Source organism: Genypterus blacodes, unplaced genomic scaffold (assembly GCF_046128005.1).
Source record: "Genypterus blacodes isolate CSIRO-AG114 ecotype Tasmania unplaced genomic scaffold, CSIRO-AGI_Gbla_v1 ptg000070l_1, whole genome shotgun sequence".
NCBI lineage: Eukaryota > Metazoa > Chordata > Actinopteri > Ophidiiformes > Ophidiidae > Genypterus > Genypterus blacodes.
Genome location: NW_027466880.1, coordinates 2485980 through 2510688, shown reverse-complemented (window position 1 = coordinate 2510688; position 24709 = coordinate 2485980). Strand labels below are relative to the sequence as shown.

Sequence of the window (24709 nt, the reverse complement as noted above, 5' to 3'; positions counted from 1 at the left end):
TGATGATGGTGGTAATAACAATTATAATAATAAATTATTAGTATTGCCTTCTCTTGAGCAGTTGATGAAATAAATGCTGATTCTTACCCCCTTCCAGCACTCATTCACTGTTTCGCAGCAATTTATCATCCCACATCCTTATCCTGGTGGACAACATAATAAAACACTTGATATTGTTCAGTGGCACTTTGAATTAATTAATTTTGGTGTTCCTTTTATGTTCATCTCCTGTACAGTACACACTTTAATTGGCTTACATGGTCCCACCCCTCAAGGGCCTCTGGTGGACTCCGGACCTTTGACGGAGAATCCAGGCTTTGTTGGTTAAAATGCTTAATCAGGGAGGAAGGCGAATTAGTTTAGGTTTTCTTGTATTCACGCGTATTTCCATATTTAGTGGTTCACATAAGCCAAAGACGGATCTAGTATAGATACAACAATTTCACATGGTTTGCTGCACGGTACGTCTGAAAAATTATGTATTCATAAATATTAACGGCAAGGCGCTTTTTTAAGTACCATGTCTATGACTGTGATCATAACAGCAGCGTGTGGACATTGGGACGGTGAAGCACAGATGATGTTATGAGAGGACGCAGAGTGATTTTGTGCTGCGCTACGTAGTCCACAGACGCCTGCTTCTCTTGACGTCAGGAGAAGTCTGAACGGAGCAGCGCTGAGCACAAGCAGCACCCAACCACATCGCTCCCAGGAAGGAAAACACACCACGGCTTCAGCTCGCAATTTTAGGTACGTCTCTCCTTTGATCGAATGCATGAATTGTGTGTTTTTCTTCACGGGGGTGGACATATTTAATGCTTTTATAGCTTTTCCATGCCGCATGCCTGCAGCCCCTAAGAGATGCTGCCTTTACCCTTGAGCTCTGCAGTATAGCCTTGCACACCTCGTACCGCCTTTTCATCCCGAGGCGCACTGTCACTTGCACTATCACCACCCAAAAGTCGGGACTCATTCAGTGATTTGGTATAGCATCTAACAGAAATGCATTCATCTCCATTCACCTTTCTGCTTGTCATTCACGCCCTGTGGCCTAATGCGGGTTAACATGCTTCCCTTTAATACTTCTCACAGGAATACAATTTCCATTGCCGTGTACATCCAAGTATCCCCTGCAGAGAGCCACTTTTGTTCAGAGTGCAGTGATACAGAGAAAAGGGCTTCAGATGGTGGTTTGTTCCAAGCATATGTCCCCCAGGTGGGATCTGCTTCAGTTAATGACCATGCATGTGTTTCTCCCTTGTCCATCTCTGCTGCACTGTATGTCCTACTTTCTGTCATCCCTCGCTATTATTGCCCTGAAGGTTCGTGGCAGGTTGAGGTTTATGCTTGAGGTTTATGCATTTATGTATTTCATGATTAACCCTATCCTTTTCTTATTTCCTCTTCCTGGAGGATTGTTCTCATTTATCCACGTCAGCCTGCAATTGTTTTACTTTGAGCAGGTGCCAGCTTTCACAGAAGAGAAGATACAGTATGAATAATCAGTTAGCAAAACGTGACTGCATGGTATATGTCTTGCTGTTCATTCAGTTCAGTCAGTATAGTCTCAAAATGCAACAGCACACAGTATCCAGGACACTTAATCAGGAAAATCAATGGTTTAATGGCTGGAGGTTTGATGCAGCAGTCACATCAGTAAGCCAAACCTTAATGGATCTATTAAACAAATGCCGAGGCAGAATATCGTTTGCAGATCTGAATACTCATAATTACATTAAATATCAACTCGTGCAGGAGGGCCCATTGATTTTGGTGTAACGTTTCAAGTGCATGCTTTCCGTGATCTGAGCTGGAACGATGTAGACGCAGCACAGAAAGTGTTTGAATACACACTGCCACTTAAGGAAAACATGCAGCGTTTGAGGGGATTGCTGTTGTTTGGGCCTTAACGGTAAAATCGTTATTTTCATTGTTGATATATTGCAACGTTATAGCAGTCCTGTTTTATACTTGACTACATGTGCAATCAAATCTCTGTTTATATGCTGCTCTTCTCCTGCACAGTTCTAGTGTGGTGAGTCCAATCAGCACTGTAGGATGCCTCTTGGAGAGGATGGAAATGGATGGAAAAAGAAGACTTCAGACATCAAAGAACAGTATGACTTCAAAGACGTGCTGGGAACGTAAGTTGCAGTGCTACTTTTGGACTGCAGTATTCTTTATTGACATTTTGCCTTCTGTGGCTATTTGTGACCGACTCTATCTTAAGCACTGTTGGATGCTGCTGTGACTTTCTCTCACCCTTCTAAAAATTGCACATCCCAATCGAGTATCTGTCTGTCTTCTGACTTGAAGTCTTATGGATTAATACGTTGTATATTAAAGGCTACAGTGCAGCGCCCCTGCTGATAATTCTACACTTTAACATTTGCTTCCTTTTACACAAACGTTTGTCATTTACTCTGCTACTCATCCTCAAACTCAAATAGAGACCAAACCATACCAGAATGATTTTGACTACAGCCGGACTGTTGTTCACAAAATGCTGTGACAGCGTGTTTGTAAATGCATTTGTATAGGTGTCAGCACATGCCAAGGATTTAAATTGTAGGCGTTATTGACCATCTCTGATCTGACCTGAGCTGTATCAACATTTGAGCAATATACTGTAGATCACATATTATATTAAACAATGTATACATCAGCTGGCACTCACACTGGGTGTTGTATTTCTGCCATTTTACGCAAATGATATTATACAGCTGTGTTGTCTGATCTAAACTCTGGCCTGGTGTAGACTTGATGTCCGTAACTGAGATGCTAACAACGTATCACAGAGGTGATGGTCCTCTCTCACTCCATCAAACCATTGCAGGAGAGTTAATTTGCCAAGACAATTGGATTAATTGATTGAGTTGACTATTTGGCTTGAGCAAATGGAATGATGGCATCTTGTATCATACTAACTCCCTACAGATCAGAACAGAACAGCTCTTGCTTAAACCTGATTCTACAGTGTGTTGCTGTGAAGCAATCAAGGATACGCAATAAATAGTAAGATCACTACGCTCCTAATTGTTGATGGATTGAGGATATACTTCAGCTAGAGGGGTAGTGGTTGCCTCCTAGACAATGAGGATGATGAAGGATCTGTCTTTGGTGTGGGGACAGATGGTCAAGGGGGCACCTTTACACCCGCTAGCCCAAGTACAAGTAGCCCAGCACGCCATCCACCTGCGACGACACGATTGTGCCATATGGATACGCGGTTGTTCTTTTCCCCCTGAATCACACTCGCTTCCCAGGAGAGGGAGCACAGAATCCGGCATTAATGATTGTGCAACGCTGGTTCACGTCCAAGAAAAGGAAACAGCCGCGGTTGAGACGATTAGGTTGTGTGTGGTTATGTTGCCGTGTAGGAGGATGCCAGGACTCCATCACACTGAGCATTAAGAAAAATATATAACTGTAGCTAAACACGTACAACTGCTGTTTATTTAAAAAATACGACGCAATGAGGCGATTATATAACCAAGATTGAAAGGTTAAATTGCCAGTCATGTCAGAAAAAATTTGAAAAAAAGTAATATTCTCTCCGTCCTGTCACGGGGGCGTAGCTGGACGTGGTGGAGGCCAGACTTAATGTGTTGACGGAAAGCTCCTTATGCTGGAAGAGAAGATTACAGAGAGGCTTTATCCAGGTATTCACTGCGATAGACTTAATTGATTTGTGTTATAATATCATATTCCGATCCCCGTTTAATCCTCACCTGCGTTTGGGAGTCTGCTTTCAGACACTGTCATCATCGTCTGTGTCCTCTGTGTCACATTGGCTGAAAGGAATGACACAGAAGTAATGACAGACTTTGTTTTTATATTTGTTGGTATTTGCAGAGTTACTTTAGGTATTTCAAGGACTCAGGGAAGATGAAAGACTCACACACACATGTGCACACACACACCATTGTTGTAAGTGCGTCAGATTTGTGAGTTTAATTGTTGAAATGAAAGGCAGGAGAAGAGAGCCTTTCTTCTCAAATGAAGCTATTAATACAAGGAACACTTTGGATGTTTTGCCGGTTTGGTCTTTACTTCGCCTTTCCAAATTCCTGCTCTCTGTGTGTACGGAGGATTAAAGTGGTGGAGAGAACGAAAGAGAGAGAGAATATTTATATTTCATATGAAGAGTCTTGAGTGGCATGCTTTTAACTTATTATGCTTGTGGCCTGAGCCCCCAGTCAGAAGCCAAATGGAAAGATCTGTCCCAAATTCTATTCTGAGATCATAGTTAATCTGGTTGCCTGGACAACAAGTTACTAGTTTCCATGTGGATTCCTCAGAGTCACTATGGAGACATACCTTTGTTGTTTATTGACCAGTGAATGTGTAACGTTTTTGATGAGTTCCCAACGCACCCAGATTCTCGTCAGTGGCATCTGGAGGCCTGGAGTTTGGGTTCAACTTAAGGAGGAGAGAAGCTTTCACTGCATTTTCACTTTCTATTATACATTTTAATTTCACGCCGTGTAAATTACCATGGAAATCTAAAGTTTGGCTGGATGTGTTTCTCTATTTAAGTGGTTGTTGGGCTGAAATCTGCAAGCTTCCAATGTTATCATCCTCAATAGAAGTGAGAGGGAATTAAAATTCTGTTAGATGCATGATGATTGCCGATGACGTAACAGTATGTCGGGAGATACGGCTGAGCTGGCGACTGTGAGCTGAGTAATATAAAAGTTTTCCACTGGTACTACATTTCTATACAGTACAGAGATGAGGTGAGTTTGCCTGGTTAACAATTGGCCATATTATCCACCAGGGCTGAAAGACTCTCATTTTGATTAACACCAGACATATATTTGTCTCGAAGGCGTCCCTTTCAGAACTTTCCACAGCTCATCACAGGAGCTTTAAACTCTGTGAAAGCAAAAGGAGACCAGACGTAGATGTGGGATGCTCGTTTTAAGAAAACACTGTGAGAGCCCAGATGGATATAAATGTGTGGGAGCGCTGACATTGTGATTATTGAGGACTAAACAATGCTGGGAAGCTCTTGTGTTTATAGCGACATTATGACTTTGTGTGTACAGTAGATGGGAGTTGATGAGTGGTCCCGTCCAAAAGTTTATGTGAATATTCAGTGCTTTTTATGATGGCAGAGGTGTAAAAATAGGTGTGAAGATAGGTCAGAATGGAACTTAACGTCTGTATGCATACCGTATGCTCTCTCTCTCTCTCTCTCTCCCTCTCTCTCACACACACACACACACACACACACACACACACACACACACACACACACACACACACACACACACACACCCAGACGATGTGGAGAAAGCTAAAAAGAGAAAGCTTTTGTCGGAGGAATGACGGCCTGGATGGGAGCACTTGCACGAGGTGAAATCGATGGGCTGATGGATGTCTGAAAACAGCTCCGTGAGCCCTCTGCTGATCGATAGCATCGTCTCTAAAGCAACCAAACAAAAAAAACCATTATGAATAATATTTGCCATCTCATGAAAGACAGCGTCAGTGTGAGGGAGATGGATTACGCTTTAATTATAGCACACTCGCCACGCTGCAGCGAGGTCTGGGCTTATATGCTTCACAAAATAAGAGCTAAATGTTCAAATAGAAGTATGGTTCAACTTTATTATTCTTTATCCATCTATCTATCTATCTATCTATATCTATCTATCTATCTATCTATCTATCTATCTATCTATCTATCTATCTATCTATCTATCTATCTATCTATCTATCTATATCTATCTATCTATCTATCTATCTATCTATCTATCTATCTATCTATCTATCTATCTATCTATCTATCTATCTATCTATCTATCTATCTATCTATCTATCTATCTATCTATCTATCTATCTATCTATCACTCTGTCTGAACAGTTCTGACGGAGTTCTGTGACTCATGTGAAACTTTATTATAATTATGTAACAGCAGCAACAGTAAATTTGTGTTTGAGGATGATTTGTTGGCATCACATGGGCGTGGGCTCGCTCTCTGACGAGTTTGTCAGTCTATTTCAATCTGATACACAGGCTGGGGAATAGAGGATCCAATCAACATTTGTGAGGAAATCATTGCACTCGTTAGCAAACACAAGCACACACATGCAGTCAAACAACAATACAAGTCAAAAATGATAAAAGTCTACAAGGCCGTGCATGCAGTGACTCAAAGCTCTCGGCTCTCCTGATTCTCTGGCGTCTCGTGTAAAGCACACACACGCACTCTTAAATAAATCTCATCAGTTCTGCTTTACAGCCACAGTGGTTTCCCTCTTCCTCCATCTCCTCTCCCAAACCCGCAGAGAGCCCACCCCCACTATGTCTCCAAGGAGAAATGAGCAACTGGATGGTTAATTACAATGTGTCTCACGCCAACAGTAGAAATGTGTGTGTGTCTGCGTGTGTGAATGTGTATGTGTGTGTGTGTGTATACAGCCATGCACATCCTTCTCTCACTTGCTCATTTGCTCTCACTCATTCTGTCACTCACAACGATTGGGTGAAACGATGCAGACGTAATATTTCTAAGTAGCCTTTCATCCATTAATCCGGCTCGCTTGCAACGAAACAAACGCCATCGTCAGCGTAGGTTGTTATATTGATCGTAAGGATAACAGGAGTGCAGGATTTCTTTCTTTGTTTCTTGGTTAAAATGTAAAGTTATATAGTTGCCTGTTGTTCTCCAGTGTAGCGTAGCTGCCTTTCAAAACTGATGCTCTGTGACATAACATTGCATCACATTTCCACAACAAACTCACACGTCCATCACCTTCCTTGAGGTGTCCCACACGTCTCCTCCTGTCTTGGGCTATGGGTCATCACACAACAGACGTGTAAACACTCTTTACCCGCCAATGAAACCTGAACTGTAAACTGTAGATTGTTTTTGTGTTGGGATTATGTGGAGTTGTTGCAGCTTGAGTGTGTAAATGTGTCTGCAGAGCTGTAGATGGCTGGAGTATGAAGCCACGTCATGGATTACCACAGATTATGTAATGATGGAAACACGTGTAGCTAATTCTTGCAAAGAAACTGTCGTCTGCCGCAGTCAGGGGTTACACAACTCTTTAGTGCTCGCTCGCTCTCTCTCTCTCTCTCTCTCTCTCTCTCTCTCTCTCTCTCTCTCTCTCTCTCTCTCTCTCTCTCACACACACACAGACTCATAATTAACAGTTAAAAACAATTAAAACACGAATCAACATAAATTGACAATTGTTTGTATGTTAATCCTATGGTCGCTGTTGGCAACCGCGGCGTGCGAACGGATTGGAAAAAAGCTTCCAGATTTATATAAGAGACATTTGCTGGTCGTTGGACATTCATTGTGTGTTTGATGGCGCTGCTGTTTGCTAGACATGCAAAGGATCCCCATGGCTGCTAACAATGTCGCCGCATTCAGGCCTCCTCCCAGGCTCCCTCCCACGCTCCTGTGGGGAGACGCGGTAAATACACGCCGCTCTCTCTCTCTCATCATTGCCAGACCATAATCTATAATGCAGTCTGCTCTCCCTTGGAAGCAGTCACACTGCATTTACTGTTTCTATTATTAAAAGGAATAAAACATTTAGAATAGCGGAATGTTTTTTTGAAGGCAGCTGTTATGTTTCTGTAAAGGTCACAAACATGCACAGAGAGGAATTGATATCTTAACCAACAGCACGTTATATTCAATGCTTATGAATCTATACAATCCTCCTTTCTATTGTCTACTGTTTCCCCTTCTGCCCTCACTTTAGTTTGCTTGCTGTGTGTGTGTGTTGCAGGGGAGCGTTCTCTGAGGTGGTCCTAGCAGAGGAGAAGAGGACCCAGAGGCTGGTGGCTATCAAGTGCATCCCCAAGAAAGCACTGGAGGGCAAAGAGAACAACATAGAGAATGAGATTGCAGTGCTGCACAGGTGAGGCTGCCGACGCCTTTTTGCTTTCATCGGAAGGAATTAGTCGTCGCAATGCTCCAACAGAGATGAACTTCCAGATGTGCTACGCGCAGAGGTCAATGGAATGGGTGACTAAATGCATGGTGTCAGTAGAAACAGTGGGATTGTGCACCGGAAATGTCAGGAGTAAAGAAGATAGACCTATTTTTAGTGTCCCTGTTGCCAGGGAAACAGCACACAGAGGCGCGGATGGTGTGGAGTTCCCCGCAGCAGTATGTATGGAAGACACAGAGAGAGAGCCATAGAGGGTGGAGAGGTGGGGTGGGGGGTTATGGTATATAAGGAGATGAAAATGATGTGGAAGAGTGAGTGGAGTTTGTGCCAGACATGGAATGCGATCATTCGTTTAACAAAGAAGCAATGAGACACACATGACGCCTTACCAAAAATGTAATAATAAGAAAAGAATGAAGAGTTAGACAGAGATACTACAGGGCCAAAAGCTACAACCAAAGCTACTATCTACTGTAAATGTATATGCAGTATGTACTCTATATGTTCTTCTATCCATGCCTTTTGTTTTTGCTGTTCTTAGTGGTTAAGTAGCAGAATTCTCTGTACAATGAAACAAGAATACCGCCACTCCAGTTTGGATGATCTTCCTGTCTGCTTAGCGTGCGTTATCTTTGTCCTATCAGGATCGTGTATCTGTATTTGGTTGCATTCATTTGTACTCCTTCCATTTGTACGCCAAAATGTGGTGGCAGGCTCCCAGCTGCCACGGTGCGTCCATATGCGCTGACTCTTGGCTTTCATTTCATTCAGTCAAACCCTCCCTGTAATCTCCAAGGCCGTCTTTTGTTAGCAGTCGGCCGTTGTCGTTCATTCAGCTCAAGCTTCCTGTGTTTGATCTACGAGGACTCGAGGGCTTACTGTGTTAGAGTACAAACTTTAGGATTTGATTTGTCCATGCTGGTTTCTCCCAGTGTGCTGTAGGAGTTTCCATCACAAATATGAATTGTGTAGCAAGATCGCCACCTGGTGACCACATGTCAGTAAGCACCAGAGAAACGTGGAGACGGATCTTTCATTGATGATTTCTTTTGTCCGTTGATCTTCTGCAGAATCCAGCACGCCAACATCGTTTCACTAGAAGACATCTTTGAAAGCACATCCCATCTATATCTCGTTATGCAGCTGTGAGCTCTTTCTCTTAACTCTCTTCTTATCACATCAGCGATATCTATGGCGAGCCGTTTTATCTTTTAATGGACTCCTCGTACGAGTCAAAACTCTTTTTTCAAGAATGAACTGCGAATTGTATTACAGAGATCTAATTACATTTTTACAAAAGAATGCCAGTTTTTGATAATAATTCAATTTTTGCCCACAAGAATTGGGTTATTAAGATCTAAAACGTCTCTGTAGAGATCAAAAATCCCTTATCTTAAATGGGAATCTCTGTAATATGTATTTTAACTTGTAAAAATGCAATTATTGATCTTAACAATGTGATTTTTTACTTGAAGACTACGAATATCAGACGGATTAAAAGACAAAAAGGCTCGCCGTACATATCAATTGACAGTCGAATTTACAGTACTTCAAGATTACTGTTACAGGTCTATTTCCTTGTGTTTCTTCTTGGCAGAGTGTCTGGAGGTGAGCTGTTTGACAGGATCGTGGAGAAAGGCTTCTACACGGAGAGAGACGCCAGCCAGCTCATCCACCAGATTTTGGACGCCGTCAAATATCTCCACGACATGGGGATCGTCCACAGAGACTTGAAGGTACTGTGGCTTATCAGGAGAGACAGGAATACAATACAGCCGCGCTCAGTTCCGCCTCACTGACTCACCCCTCTGTCAACGTTCTCCTTTTGTAGCCGGAGAACTTGCTTTATTACAGCATGGACGAAGACTCCAAAATCATGATCAGTGACTTTGGATTGTCAAAGATAGAGGGAGCGGGCAGTGTCATGTCCACAGCCTGCGGCACTCCCGGCTATGTTGGTAAGTCATTCATTTTCATGGTAAGTTTACCCTCATCCCCTTTCAGGCCTCCCCCACAGTAGCCTACTTGTGTTTTCAGTGAATATCTGTATTCAATGGGTTTACGAGAGGCTCCTTTATTGGCTCATTGAGTGGATGGCGAGTGCTGCAGAAGGACTCTCTAACAGAGCGCATGTTTTTCTGATGGGTCAAGATTACTCCAGCAGGTCACCGTTGCTACTTTTCCCCTCCTGTTTTTGAATGTTTGCATGCGTCTGTGTTGTGTGTGTGTGTGTGTGTTGCAGCTCCTGAGGTGTTGGCTCAGAAACCGTACAGCAAAGCAGTGGATTGCTGGTCCATAGGGGTTATTTCGTACATCTTGTAAGTTTCGGCTCTTTTGTTTTCCGAGAGCGACGCTGTTGAAGTGTTGAAAACGCTCCGATGTGACTCCCTCAGGTTGTGCGGGTATCCGCCGTTTTACGACGAGAACGACGCCAAGTTATTTGAGCAGATTCTGAAGGCGGAGTATGAGTTTGACTCTCCCTACTGGGATGACATTTCAGACTCAGGTATGTCCAGCTACCTGAAAAAGGTAAAACAAAAAAAAAGATCAAATAATGAAACATATAACCAGTAAGAGTGGATCGTTATAACATGAAGCCACTGTTTGTTTCAGCTAAAGACTTCATCTGTCACCTGATGGAGAAGGACTCTTTGAAGAGATATACATGTGAGCAGGCCCTCCAACACCCATGGTAGTACTATCAAATTTCTCGCCCTCATTGATACATGGTGTCTCGGCGTGGTCGGCTGTGTGTACCAGCCTCTTTCTTCTCCGTGACTCTGCAGGATCTGCGGAGACACGGCTCTGGATAAGAACATCCACGAATCTGTCAGCGCGCAAATCAAGAAGAATTTTGCCAAAAGTAAATGGAAGGTCAGTGCTTCAGCTGAATCATGATCCGTGCGGAAAGATGATGATGATGATGATGGTGATGATGACTTGCAATTATAGCTTTTTTTCCCCTTGTCTGTGCTCCCGTGTCTCCCAATGCAGCAAGCGTTTAATGCCACAGCGGTAGTACGCCACATGCGGAAGTTGCAACTGGGCACCAGTCTCGAGGGACCCAGCCAGATTACTCCCACCAGTCCCTGCCATGGACATCTGCTCCCAGAGGAGGAGGAGGAGGAAGAGGATGATGATCTAGGGAATGGGGAGGAAGAGAGCTGTAAGTTAGCAGCAGACAGTATTCAAATGCTTCATTCAAAGAAAAGGGGGTAAAATACTTCATTACAAGTGAAAGTGCTGCATTTAAAATTCGACTGAAGTAAAAGTAAGTAAGCGAGGGCCGTCAAATGAATTCAAGCATCAAATGTAAGTGCTGCGTTTTTGAATTTAGGTCGAGAAAGCTTTAGTGTGAGAAAATGACATTTCTCATGTGATAAAAATCCACGGAAACATTAAGTTTTAAGTCTTGCATTGTCATCATACTAGTGGTGATCTTACCTCATGTTGAATTTGACGCCCTAACCTGCAAAATCACTCGTAAGCATCAATACTCTACCACTCTTCTTCTTTTCTTTCTGTCCTCTAGTGTCTCACTACGAGGACGGTCGCCGCGGCAGTGCAGAGGGCAGCGCCGATCGGGACAGCCTGAGGAGCTGCACCTATTGTTGCAGGCCAGCCAGTCGCGTCTGAGCACAATCTCCCGTCGCCATGTTGACATTGTATCCCCTCCTCCCCCCCACCCCCCACACCCTGGAAGCGTCCAGAGCCCGCCCCCGCCCAGTCTGGTCAGGAATTGCAGAGCGTCCACCACGAGCACACAACCATAGCACGCAGGTCTCACGCCCCCCCCCACCCCCAAACAAACACATCCTCCATCACCACACACGCACATAGGTTTGAACTCAGTTTGTAGTACAACAATGGAAAGATTGGAAAAGGGCCAGTGAGTCTCCAGCTGTACCCTAAGTCGTGTTTTGACTAAGCAAACTGGTGTGTGTACATGAAATGAGAGGCGGAGTCTTGACGAGGGTTGAGGCAGGGGTGCAAAGGCAACGTTCTGTTCTTATTTTAGTTGTCGTCTACCTCTGATCACCCACATCCACGCAGCCCAAAGCCTCAACATCGCAGGCAGCTTTATTAACAACATATTGAAATCCTGCATCCTTTTGACCCGTTAATCTGACACCACCCAGCCCCTGACCAGGTCCCTGTTAGTTCAATAGTTAGTTCACTTTAACCTCTTCACTGCCTATGTATGCCACATGCCAGTTTGTTGTGTTTGATAACTTCTGTTTGATTGTCATTATGAAGTGTTGTAGTCTTTTTATCAGTATCTACTCCTTTTTGTTTCAAGCCTGTTGTGACGGAATTACTTGAAAAGTTGAGGGTGTTGAGGGGAAATGGTGGATATTCTGGCTCAGACTGGGTTTGTGAAGAGCGGTTCTGGCCTGAAGTGTCTGCATGCGTCTGTCAGGGAAAACAGTGAAATGTATGAATATCAAAAGGAGACTTTCTTCGTCTTATGGCTGTTCTGTTATTCGAGGCTCAAACTGAGATCCCCAACCCCTTCCTCAAAAAATAAAGGAATGTGACCTTTATCTACGGGCTCTTAAAAGACTTGGAGCATGTCTAGAAGATGTTTTAGAGGACCTGGGCTCCGTTCCAAGAAGCAGAGTTACGGGAATAATCTAGATAACTGTTCTGATTCTGATTCATGGATGTCCCAGGTTTGCTTATGAAGCTCACACCCCCCCTCCTCTAATTCTAAGGAGCATCTACACCTCCCCCCCTTCCACCCCCCTGCTGTCAGGCCCGCTCCCATGCTGAGTGGGAGGGATCTCAGTGTGGGCGCTCCACGTGCTCTGTGCTGTGCACGTCTAGTGGAAGACGTTTTTGGTCTACTGTTTGCATGACCTGGTTAAATATGTTTACATGAATAACGATCAATTAGTTTATGACACACATGATTATTATTATTACTCTGTTGTATTGATGATTCAAATGATGTAATACTGTAATTTTGAGCTATATAATGTGAAGTGAGTAACACCAGAAATAATGTTGTTGACAAAGTACAACACAGCACAGTGGAGTTATTATTTGCATTGCCTATGATGGTCAAGTCTCTACCTGAGTGACATCCTGTACTATGTTCATTATTTAAGGCTCTGGTGTTTTTTTGATGTTTGCTGAATTGCTTATCTACCATCTCTCTGAAGATTCCACACGCTAGCAGAGAAAAAAACACTTTTTTTTAAACAGGGTTCAGACACAATAGAAAAGAAACATGTCAGCTGTCTACCATGTGAGTAGCCATTAATGTGAAAAGTTATCAATTTGTTCAGCATACCATGTGGCACACTGCCAGATGAACGACAATGCTAAAAGCCATACATGTAGCCGTCATACCGATATAACGCTGAGATGAACGATGTCCATGATTCTGCAGCTTTAACGTAGAAAAGCATGAGACAAAATGTCCTGACTGTCTGAGAGACTTTAATCCCGATATTAATCTTACCACGCTGTAGCTCCTATGGCTGACGCAATACTATACCCTGAGAGCTGTGCAGACATCAGATCCATAAGATTTCGTTGATTAGGATTAATTCTGAATTTTGTTGGCCACTTAATCTATTGATGTAAAAGAGGGCAATCACTCTGCATTTACATGACTGTAATTGTGGAAAATATGCAAACTGTGTGTGAAGGGCTTCATGTTAACTGTAAGATAGCCAGTGTTGGTGACTTTGATAACCTGGCTATACTTTGTTGGGTAATGACCCTATGATGAACCTAACCTGGGATTTGTTTGGCTGTGTTTTTTTAACAATCTTATTTTACCCATTACAAACACATCTAAATGCATAAAGAAACACGTGTATATTATATATATATAAATATAAGTATATATTGTATATCCTTTTTTTGTAAAAGCTGTTTTGAGCTACAAATGTATGGATGCAATGCATCATGGGTTATTGAACAAGAAAATACATTGATTTGTACCCACACAGATATGATTGCAGAAAATGAATTAAATCTTCCTTGTCTATGCATTGTTTGTTATTATACTGCACTCTCTTTTTAGATTGTCGAGACAAAGTAAAACAAGGCATTTTATACAGATGTAAAAAAGTAAATAAGTAACAATTTAAAATATAATTATCACAGATTTCTTGCAAAATGTAGATGCAGATTAATGAAATGTGCTGTTGATATCTTATCTAAGCCCATACAGTGATTTTAGAGAAGATGTTTTAATCTCCCAGGTTCCCATAATGCACACAAAGATAGACACAATAAAATAAAGATAAAGATAAGATAAGATAATCCTTTTTTTGTCCCACAACGGGGAAAATCACAAACACCTGCATTGTGTGATGTAATCCTGCCAGTGTGACATTTGTGAAGCTGTCATGTTTAATATTTTGTCCTCTGTTTGCATACATGCAACACCTTATGAAACAATTTCATCCAATATAACAGCAACACGTCAACATCCCTCATATCATCACAATTCTTTAACATTATTCATTTCAGTTATTGAAGCATTACATTGTTTGTGTTCCTTTGAATAGTATTTGTTTTTTTTATATCAGATAGAGCTTTTTAATATCATTCGTGAAAACATTTTGTGTTCCATGAATCCCTATGAGAACAGTGAAAAATGATGCTTGTATAACTTTATACAGGAACGCTCTCACTGTGCGTCCTGGTTTCCACTGCTCAGTCTAAGTAATGACTCAGCAGACTGTTTCACACATACAAACTTTTATTTATTAATGTGGACTGTTTGTTTTTCCATCAACACCTACTTTGATTTATAACACTTACTTGCACTTATGACTCGCTCATCACAGAGATGATTTGCTGCCAAAACAATTTCTTCACCTTCACCTATTCGTCACAAATACAGTGCTGCATACACTATTTTTGTAAAGTATTGATTTGTTTGTACATTAGAGCTTTTAAAGTCCACCGGTGCTTATTGATCCTGTATCACTGCCTATCAGTGTTATTCCTTGCAGCTGTCCAGCATGCAGAGGCAGTCAGGAATCTTACCTATGATGCAGATCTCAGTCTCTTGTTGAAAAACTCTTTTTTAGCAAGAAACAAATGCAAACTCTCAGATATTTATCATTTTATTTGTTGCCACAACAAATAAGCACTGTTTGAAGTTACCTCACGTTTAAACCACACTTGCACATCGCCCTCTACTGGCTGGTGCTGCATAGTGCTCCACTTTATTTAAATAGCCTTTTTAACAAAATATGATATGATGATAAGTTACCCTGAAAATACCAAAGAATGTCTAATGGTTGTTGTTATAATGAGTTCTTAAGGAGCCATGTCATTAATATTTCAGATTAATAACATTTTCCTGCGCATGTTTCCCAGTCTGTGATGAAGAGATGTTATTCTTTGCCCTTTTCTGACCCCCAGTTACTTCCATTCTTTCATTCTTTGGTTCTTTTTCCTCTTTTCCAGAAATCAGTCAGTTTTCCATTGTTGCCGCACCTAAAAGAAACCCAAAAATGACTTTGCCCTGATGAGATCAAGGCCCTCCTCTGTTTACAGGGAAAACACACTGCATCCTCATAACACTGAGGCTTAACCATCAAACTGAATGTAGAAAGCATTACATTTTACACCTCACTTCTAGAAATGAAAGCTATCAAATCATTACAACCGTACACATAAACACAATGAAATATGCAGGTGGAATCAGCTATAATCTCACCAATAACAAACCAGCAATGTGCCGTATAGCTGCAATATTAATTCCAATGTTCTTCGTATCTGATTTAATACCACATTTGATTCCATATTTATTGAGATTGGAAATGAAATATTGGGAAAAAGTAATTACAAGATGATGAGACAAAATTTAAAAACGTCAAATTGGATTCATTTGATTGAATGTTAAAGATTGGAATCTGAAACGAAAAAAGAAATACAGCTGTATCTCACACTGAAACTAATCCAATAGAAATAATGTTTCCATCATCTAAGATGTATAATATAATTATTTAATAAAAATGTGTTATGAGTCAAGAATACTTGGGCGAGTCACTCAGAAGTCTGAACTAAATGAGAAATTGGGCATCACAACATTTGGGAATAAGACTCCAAAGCAAACTCAGCCAACAAAAGACTGAAAACAATCTTTTGTTTTGAACATAACAGCACTGCACATACATATAGTGTGTGTGTTGTGCGTAATTGTACATTAAGTGACAGCTTCAGTGAGATGAGCGATCATACCAGTGAAGGGCTCCTCATTAATGTGGATAGATCTTATAAATAAATAAATAAATAAAAGTGCTTTATTCTCACTGAGTCGTTTGCTGAAGTTTGGTGAGAATTTATAGCCGGCATGACAATAATTCTTTGGAATTCAGACTGAGCTGCTAAACAAACACTCACTCTGTTTCTGACTGCTTTTATTGTTTGATGTAAAGATGAGTGCAGATGAGTGTGTGGGGGAATACAGAGTGTATTTAGGCCCGAGCACAATACACTACAGTGCAAGTTACATTATTGATCCAGATATTATATATTATTTGTGTTATACACTTGAAGTGAAGACTACTTGTATTTCTGCTGTGTTTCAGCTCCAACATGTGTTTGATTATTAATGTACAGAGGGTTGAGAAGAATCAGCTCCTTGCTTGTTCAGGGTAGTAATAAAATCCAAGCACATCCCCATAAAAACAGCATCCAATATTGAAATAAAGTGAAGTTTAAACAAGATTACAAAGAATGATCAGGATGAGGAGAGAGTGTAATCTAGGTGAATCATTTTAATGATTCAGTCTCTGCTGCCGGGTTGCTGTTTGGCTCTGGAGAGGAGGAGGAGGAGGAGGAGGAGGCCAAGGAGGAGAAGGAGGAGGAGGAGGAGGAGGAGAAGGAGGAGGAAGAGGAGAGGTTCCCGCTGAAGGGCCAGACTCACACAGAGGATATTGTGTGGAGAGGAATTAATGGGACATGACAGGACAAACACTCTCCCAGGCACACTCTGCAGTGTTGGGTGGAATAAAGACTCGTACTTGGCTGAGACATTCACAGCACAAAAGGAATACTAAAATAATGCTCTCAGAATTAACTAATCACTCAATGTGTCCCTGTGTGCAAAGCAATGGCACTTTGTTTATAATCCGCAATAATTCTTCTTACTGCGTATAAATGTATTATGTCAGACAATCAAAGAGTATTATTGCTCAATGTCTTCTATTATGTAAATGGTTTCCTCTTAACTTTCATTTCTATTATCCCACTGTAAGCTCCCTTACTGTCTCCTTTTCTATACGTATCTTATTCTCTACGTGTCAACAACAAGACACTGTGTTGTTTTGTCGAGGTATGAAAGCCTGTTTAACACCAAGTTTGGCATTTTGTGGTCTCAGTCATTTGACAGATGTCTTTGTCTTATTTTCACACGCATCTATTTAAAGGATTTTCCATGAATCGTGGCAGAGGTGAGGTACTTGTGAAAATGTGTTACAAATCCAGCCCAGTAGGTGGCTGCATGTACCGATTTGCTACTCTGCAGACCAAGAATGATGTTAGGTTTTACGAGTTACTCATCTGTCAAGTATTTGGTTAGCTACAGTAAAAAAAATGTTGACATTGATTTGTTTGGATATGTCAATCTGTCAATAACTGACATTGCCTTTCTGCAAACGTTGCATTTCGCAGTTGCTGTTTACCAACCTGCTGTTATTACCCCTTACTGCTGTTAGATGTCAGCCAGGAGACGGAAAACACAAAACTAAGGATTATCAGTTTAACGTTTAATGTGTGTTTAATGTTAAGCCTACGAAGATCTGTCGCCTCCTGATTCCTTTGGCAGATCCATTGCTATCGCGCTCCACTATGCGCATTTTACAATTTTAAGTCCATAACACCCCAAATAAGCATTTCTATTCAATATGTGAACTTTGATTGAATACATCACAGTGGCTCTTATTTTGTGTGGATTCAGATTCTTCCGATTTCCACACTTCCCATCTCGACGGCCAAAAATGCCAGAGAGAAACTGCTCGGATGGAGAACAGGCCAAAAGTGCTGAACAGATCTTTAGTGCACATATAGAGCCGAGTGAAACAGCAAGGTATGCAACTAACAGGAGAAGCAATGATGGTATCGATGCGAGTAGATAGGAAGACCGCAGAGAGGAGAGTCTGGGGTTTGAAATAATCTTAAACACATTTACGCCGTGTGTTTGGTGTCGTTTTGAGCTCGCACATGAACTTGCAACATCACACACTGTCATTGTCTGTTTTCTTGGAACATTTATTATTGTTAATTGTCTGTTCATGTTAAGACATTGCAAGCATTCTCTGATCAGCAGCACTTTCACAGGGGGGAGAAAATGATTGTGAAAGAAAAGTCAGTCACATCCAGGCCATAATGAAAATCCTTCACAGTGTTTGTCCTCCAGCCTTCCTGGGGAAACAGCCGCCCACCTGCACCATCTCCGGCCATTCCTCATAAATGTTGGTTTTCACATCATTAACGGCTCGCTGACGGGTCAACAGGGAAGAAGACACTGTCATCGGCGTATCATGCTTTTGTACTTCCAGCGTAGTTCAAGGTAGACGGTGTTAAATGACCCAAATGGAACTAACCTTTTCAAAGTGGCTTTTCAGGCCTGTTCCAGCTCTGCCAACAAACACCCAGTTGTCTTTGCGTTTAACTGACGTGATCATGGTGCTTCCCAGTCCGACAAATACCTCCTTTATTTCATCTGTCATTCTGTGACAAAATAGTGAAGAGGGGAGCAGTTGTGGAAATGAGCCTTATTATGTGGTATGAAATCATTTAAGCAGAGGAATCATTGGGAGGAAACTTACTTTAATGTCACGTCACTGTGCGATGCCACCAAAACTATCGTTCCGGGTTTAATTGCCTTCAGGTACGCAAGAATATCTTTTTCCTCTTTTGTTGGTGAGAATAGAAGAAAAAGCCGCATTATTGAAGATTTCAATGACCTTTGAATTTATTGATTTCTTTTTTACAATCATGAATCTTACTTCCATCTTTCATATTAAGGTAGCCAAGTTTTTCCACAGTTCCATTTTCACCTTGAAAGGCAAAACTAAATTTCAGTTTTTAATTTGGCAAACAAAACTGCAGTGACAAAGTAATGCATTTTTTGAGATCCACTGATCGATCAGCAAATAACACCAGATTACTCAGCACATAGAGATATTGAGGAATTTCATTTCACTCACCATTCACCTGCACTATGTTCAGCCCTGGTCCCACATTATTCATCACAGTACTCATTACACTGTGGGGATACAAATAAAGGTAAATCTTTGAACGTACTTATAAACAATCCTGTGTCACAAATGACCTTTAACATACATTTCACCCTCAAAGCAAATTTTGGGTCCTACAACATTTGCTGCGCCGCTCCTGATGTATAAAGCAAAGTGATCCAGTGGACAAGTCTTGGACAGGCTGCACTTTACCACAGGTTTAGCTGAAAATGAAGAATAATGAGTCAAGTATTTCAGATATCATATGATAAAAAAAACATAAAAGATGATTTCCATAATTCCATCAGATATACAATAACATAACATATTTTCCCTTACTGGTTGGGACAATTTCTACCTTTGCGATTCCTAAAATGAAAAAGAGAGGCAGTATCATCCAAAGAATCAAATACATGAATTAATGAACAATCGGCTGAAGAAATAATTAATAATGCATTAACATGTAAACTCACCCAGAATATGAATTGCTTTCTCCTGTATGTCAAACTGATTAATGGAGATTCCCCATGTTATCAGAGTGATGATTACAGCACAAAGGCACAAAAAGTCTGTCGACACGGTAGAGAGAACATGTAAATATCACATCACACTGGCAAACTTTGCTAATCAAACCATAAACTCACCTCTACATTTCATAGCTGCAACTTTCCGCTCCTGAGGGTTCCTCCTGTCACCAATGTTGGCGATCCCGCTGAGTTTGTGTATCATAGTCTTAGTGAGGATTTTGTATTTGCAAAGCAAAGCGTCACCCCTCCCTGTCCTAAATACAGACCAGGATGTGGCATTGTTCAAACTGCCACTGTAAGGGAGATGATCAAGTTTCTGCACTATACTATGACAAGTATGGGAAAGGAATCAACCGGAGGGAATGGCCTATAAAGCAACGCGCCTCATGTTTCAGCCTGGGTGAAGAAATGAAAAAGGTTTGGAAAAGTGTCGAGTCAGATTTCTATTTGTATGTAAATTTCCATAAATCCCATAAAAAAAATGATGTGTAGTTACCTCCATATATAACACTGCAGACAGAACAATACTACAGAGAAGAAACTGATATGTAAAGTTAAAGGATTAGGAAATAGAGATGAGAATGTATAGGGTTATATTTGAGACGAGTTTCTCAGGAGATGTCGCATTAAAGATTAAGAAATACATTAATAACACAATTTGCACATCAGTGAGTGGTTGGTGGTTTTAAGCTGAGTAAGGCGATAGGTGTAGCGAGTAGGGTGGCAGTATTGAAGGACAAGGTGAAAGGTCATCCTTTGATGTTAACAAGTATCCTTTGAAATGTCCTTGACCACGCCTCTATCAGCTCTATAGATAATGACCTTTGACCTGTTCGTCATTATTCTTGCAGAGTCCCTTCCTCTTTGCTATACATCCTCCCATAACTGGTTCGATACACATACACTCACTTGTAGACCTGATGAGGCAGTGAATGCGTGTGTGTGAGATCAACGTGCTCAATATGCAGTGCTTGACTGGGATATATCACTTTTTTTCGTCATCTTTTCCATCCTCTTGGTTGCTACCTAGCCCTCGGTTTTTGCAGTAGACTTTATGTATCATTGTCTCATTTTCCATCTCTTCTTGATGTTGTCCACCTCTGTGTCACCAGTGGCTCTTCTGGCTGTGCATTTCCAGCCCAATCCGCTGCGTTTCTGTGTTTTCTCTATTTTCCTCGTTTCCTGCTGAGGGTTTCCAGCTACTTCTTCTTTTACTGTCTATTCTCCTTGCTTCCAGCCCAACGCTCAGCTCTTCCAGCTTTCTGGCTTCTCCAAATAGCTTCTCTATTTCCTCACTCATCTGCTTTTTCCCAAATTGCCTTCTTGATCCACCACCACGTTCCACCAGCTTTTCCAGCTGACCTTTAGTCTTTTCCATCAGAGGGTTTCCGGCTTCTTGATACGATTCAACAAAATGAAAGAATGTCTAAAAAAGAATGTATGAAAGAGCCCCCTCCTCCCCCCACAGCCGCTCGATAGCTTAAGTGGATAAGTGGAGCAGACAATTAGCTGGAAGTGTGCAGAATTGGAGGGTCTTATATTTTGGACATTCACTTATTACTGGAGCCCTGATTATAGTTTGTTCATATAATTGTTGTTTTCCTATAATTACCTCAAAGACAGGACAAATAGGACACTGGATTAGTAAGATTGTTGTTTTGGTGAACTTTTCTTTTAATACCTTGAGAAAAGACACAGACAAACACTGAAACATTTGTCTTCTGTAGCTGCGGTGATAGAAATCTAAATCTTTGCCTCAAACTGTGCCACATGTTTAGATAGATAGACTGTGTATTAAGTGATTTCTTTGCAGAATATTTTTTTTTAAAGAAAGCATGCGGTTATCAAACATTTTGGAGGTTGTTTTTATACACAGAGAGGTGAATAAAAAAAATGCAGGGATATGTGACACCCATGTGAATTAGGAGGTAATGAAAACAAAGTAAGGGCCACAAAGCACAGACAGTTATGATGACATGATAATATGGCCCTGGAGTCTCAGATGACATCAATGCTGTTAGTACGATGATATCATAGGTGCATGCAAGATGACATCATTCCATCATTCCGACAGTCACATAACACATCCATTAACAATTTACTAAATCGGTGCTTAAGGTCACAACAGGATGTAATACTGAAAGTGACCGGCAGGGGGTAGTTGTGTATTATTATCTACTGATCAGGATGAAGAATGTGTATTGAGGGACTCCTGGGACAAGAGGACTGTAAAGATAATAAGCCCATCAACTACGGGAAGAAGAAGGACAATTAAACCAACTACAATACATTTAATTTATTTCATAGCATATATTATATGAACAAAACAAACAATAAAATAAGTATTTTCTCATCAATGTTCTTATCTGAGAAATACAAGACTAAAATATGAACAAAACCAGCAGGTGACACACACATCACCTTAACACAACTGGAAGAAAAGTATTTAATAACCAACATGAATAATACTAAATTATGCAGTCATTATTAACAGTCATCATCATCATCATCATCATCATGAAACCTTGGTGTCCATGGCCCTCGTTTAACCTGATCACTGGCACAGCAGTTAAAATAGCTCAATAATTTAGACTGCTGAAATAATTCCTCATAAATAGTCAATCAGTATCAGCAATCAGTATTAATTAAAATCTATTTTTATGCTGTTATCTTCTTTGGTGCTTTGTATATGTATGTGTTTTTTTAGAATCTCCTGTCATATTGATGTTAAGATAATGTTAAAGTGTGCATACCTGTTCATCTGTTTAATGTATGCTGCTCTCAGGCTCTCTGCCAGTGTTAAGTGTTATGTGGCAGTGATCACTTTAAGGCATATTTAACCACAAGTTCCACTCCTCACTACACATTTTTAGGTGAAGGTTGATTTAAAGCAATCAATTAATTTAAAAAGCTCCAATCTTCATTAATCTACTCCGCTATTAATCATCCTCGTGCCACTACAGGGAACCTGCTTACCTCGAGATTTCTTCAGATTTTTACTGGCTTCTGGGTAGTTTATCATACTAACACTTGAAGTATTTTTGCCCTCCAATTGATTGACGGAATCTTTAAATGAGGTATGAGCAATCAAAACATCAATTTCACTGCGAGTTGAGGCCTTATGAGGTTGTTAAATACCAAATTAAAGTTGCATTAGGGAACATTTTTAATACTAAGTGTCAGAGAGTCAACAAAATAAGCAATGACTTTACCTCGCCAGTGAGATTACGATCGGGTTCTTACGACTAACACACCCGAAACCAAACACCTCCCTGCACATCACAACAGCATGGATATCACACTGAGGTCTGTGATCGATATTACTCCAATATTTACTTCATATCTGCCCTGTGCTGAGAGCAATATGTCTCTCTTTGACTCGCCAAATATTTGTCTTTCTTCAACAGTCATCTGTTACTTAGGCTGCCCTCTGTTTCAGGCTGGACAGGCAGCTTTATGTCCAGTCAGCTTTATGAGCCTCCTGCCGTTTTTAATGCGAACCGGTACTGTTTGGTTTTATCCCAAAACAATCAGATGAACTATGCACAAATCAGCAGCACTGCATTATTGGAAGCTATTTGATTCGATATTAATGCAGAAAATAAATTATAGCTTTAGAAGCAGGAGGCAGTAAATCTTCCCCGTAAAGTTTCAGGGATGATACAAAGTGAGATCAACATTTCACATCAAGCATAAAGAGATAAGGGACCAAAGGGACTTATGCAAATCCAGAAAACACAAACCATTCAATTCACGCATGATAAACTCCTTTTCATTCCATCCAGCGGCAGATCAGTCAAGAGATTTATTCCAACAGATCCTGTCAAAAAAAAAACAGCAAATGACATACGACGTGATCAACAAGGTTAGAGCAGTATCAGCGTCTATTGAATGCAAACTGCTGTGTGGAACAGATGAGAACAAAAAGCTGCAGTCAGGAGAGCCATGAAACACTGACCTCATCTGACTCCTGTCCCACTGTGCACGGCCCCCTGTCGCCATCTTCCTCGGCGACGGCTGAACCCTGATCCTCCAGTCGCTTCAGCAATGAGTATCTGTAAGTGACTTCACTGAAATAAAGTTGTGTGACAGATGAGGGTGAAGTGTAACTGCCGTGTGAATCTTTTTTTTTCAAATAGTCGTTTTCAGGCTCATTAATTAAAATTTGCTTACTTGACTGGGAAGCAGTATTTTCGAATGATCAATACAGCAGTGGCTACCGCTACCACAGAAACTACGATCACCGATGCAATGATCCCAGGATGAAGCCTTAACCCAGCCTATAATGACAAATGAATCCAATAAGACCTAACAGTGGGGTAGTTAAAGAGCCCATAAAGCTAACAGCTCAGTTCATGATATGTGGCTCTGATAAAAAGGAAATATGGGCAGGAGATATGGGAGCTGAACAGCACCGTTATGAATCACGTTGGTATACAACCCAAAAGCTCAACAGCAGGGGTGTGAATCTGTAACACCAACGTAGGCTTTGACAATCCATGGTGACACACATCCTACACGCACACATACTAAAGTTAGAATTTTCCCTAAGGTCTTAAGTTAAGGGGTTATAAGGTGAGATATGGTAATGATCACCTTTGAAGTGAAAATCAAGATTCTTGCTGTGGAGCTTCATCAAAAAGTAACAATCCAACAGAGCTTCATCACACTGTTTTAAAGTAACAGCAATAATTAAAAAACTACAGTATAGACCAAGTTCTGATAAACGGATCACTGTTGTCGTTATCTGAACATGTACACTCATCTATGTTTATGTTGTCAACAAAACCCAGCCTGCATCGGTCACAATGCTATGCAGACTGAGAGGTGAGAAACGTTTTAGAAGCAGCAACATTGTGAGCATACACTTTTTTCATGAGCTCTTCTTTGGCCTGCATCTTGTTCTTACAAAAAACTTAACTTTAAAATTCAGCAGCCAAGACTTGACGTACGCCTAAAGAATCCAGCATCTTTACAATACAATAAAAACTCACTTTGTGGCGCCAGTGATGTTTATTTTTGTTGACTGGGTGTGAGAGGTGT

The 24709-nt window shown here is 41.0% G+C and overlaps 2 protein-coding genes across 4 annotated transcripts; one reads left to right on the top strand and one right to left on the bottom strand.

The window, feature by feature from the left end:
• The first annotated feature begins 296 nt into the window (after positions 1-296).
• camk1a (calcium/calmodulin-dependent protein kinase Ia) lies at positions 297-13913 on the top strand. 3 transcript variants are annotated; one of them, XM_076156871.1, is made up of 13 exons: positions 297-461; positions 625-750; positions 2026-2144; positions 7759-7890; positions 8994-9068; positions 9521-9659; positions 9755-9881; positions 10166-10241; positions 10317-10429; positions 10537-10615; positions 10710-10797; positions 10918-11089; positions 11456-13913. In XM_076156871.1, exons 3-13 carry the CDS (start codon positions 2059-2061, stop codon positions 11557-11559), a joined length of 1191 nt encoding a protein of 396 aa, XP_076012986.1. In that variant the 5' UTR covers positions 297-461; positions 625-750; positions 2026-2058; the 3' UTR covers positions 11560-13913. The 3 variants fall into 3 exon arrangements, with proteins under 3 accessions (XP_076012986.1, XP_076012985.1, XP_076012984.1); XM_076156870.1 differs by having other exon boundaries at positions 549-750; XM_076156869.1 differs by having other exon boundaries at positions 546-750.
• Positions 13914-18296: 4383 nt separating this feature from the next.
• LOC143005441 (protein FAM3C) lies at positions 18297-19868 on the bottom strand. The gene is made up of 7 exons (XM_076156853.1): positions 19784-19868; positions 19246-19363; positions 19110-19168; positions 18909-18959; positions 18729-18813; positions 18504-18630; positions 18297-18398 (listed from the first exon to the last, which is right to left on the bottom strand). The coding sequence occupies exons 1-7, from the start codon at positions 19866-19868 to the stop codon at positions 18297-18299; spliced, it is 627 nt and encodes a 208-aa protein (XP_076012968.1).
• Positions 19869-24709: the final 4841 nt, after the last annotated feature.

Coding starts and splice junctions, on each gene's coding strand:
- LOC143005441 (XM_076156853.1), bottom strand. CDS start 19,868: ATGATACACAAACTCAGCGGGATCGCCAACATTGGTGACAGGAGGAAC. Junction 19,364..19,783: donor TGCAGCTATGAAATGTAGAG/GTGAGTTTATGG, acceptor CTTCATTTTCAG/CTAAACCTGTGGTAAAGTGC. Junction 18,960..19,109: donor GAACATAGTGCAGGTGAATG/GTGAGTGAAATG, acceptor TTGCCTTTCAAG/GTGAAAATGGAACTGTGGAA.
- camk1a (XM_076156871.1), top strand. CDS start 2,059: ATGCCTCTTGGAGAGGATGGAAATGGATGGAAAAAGAAGACTTCAGAC. Junction 2,145..7,758: donor TTCAAAGACGTGCTGGGAAC/GTAAGTTGCAGT, acceptor TGTGTGTTGCAG/GGGAGCGTTCTCTGAGGTGG. Junction 10,430..10,536: donor GGATGACATTTCAGACTCAG/GTATGTCCAGCT, acceptor TGTTTGTTTCAG/CTAAAGACTTCATCTGTCAC.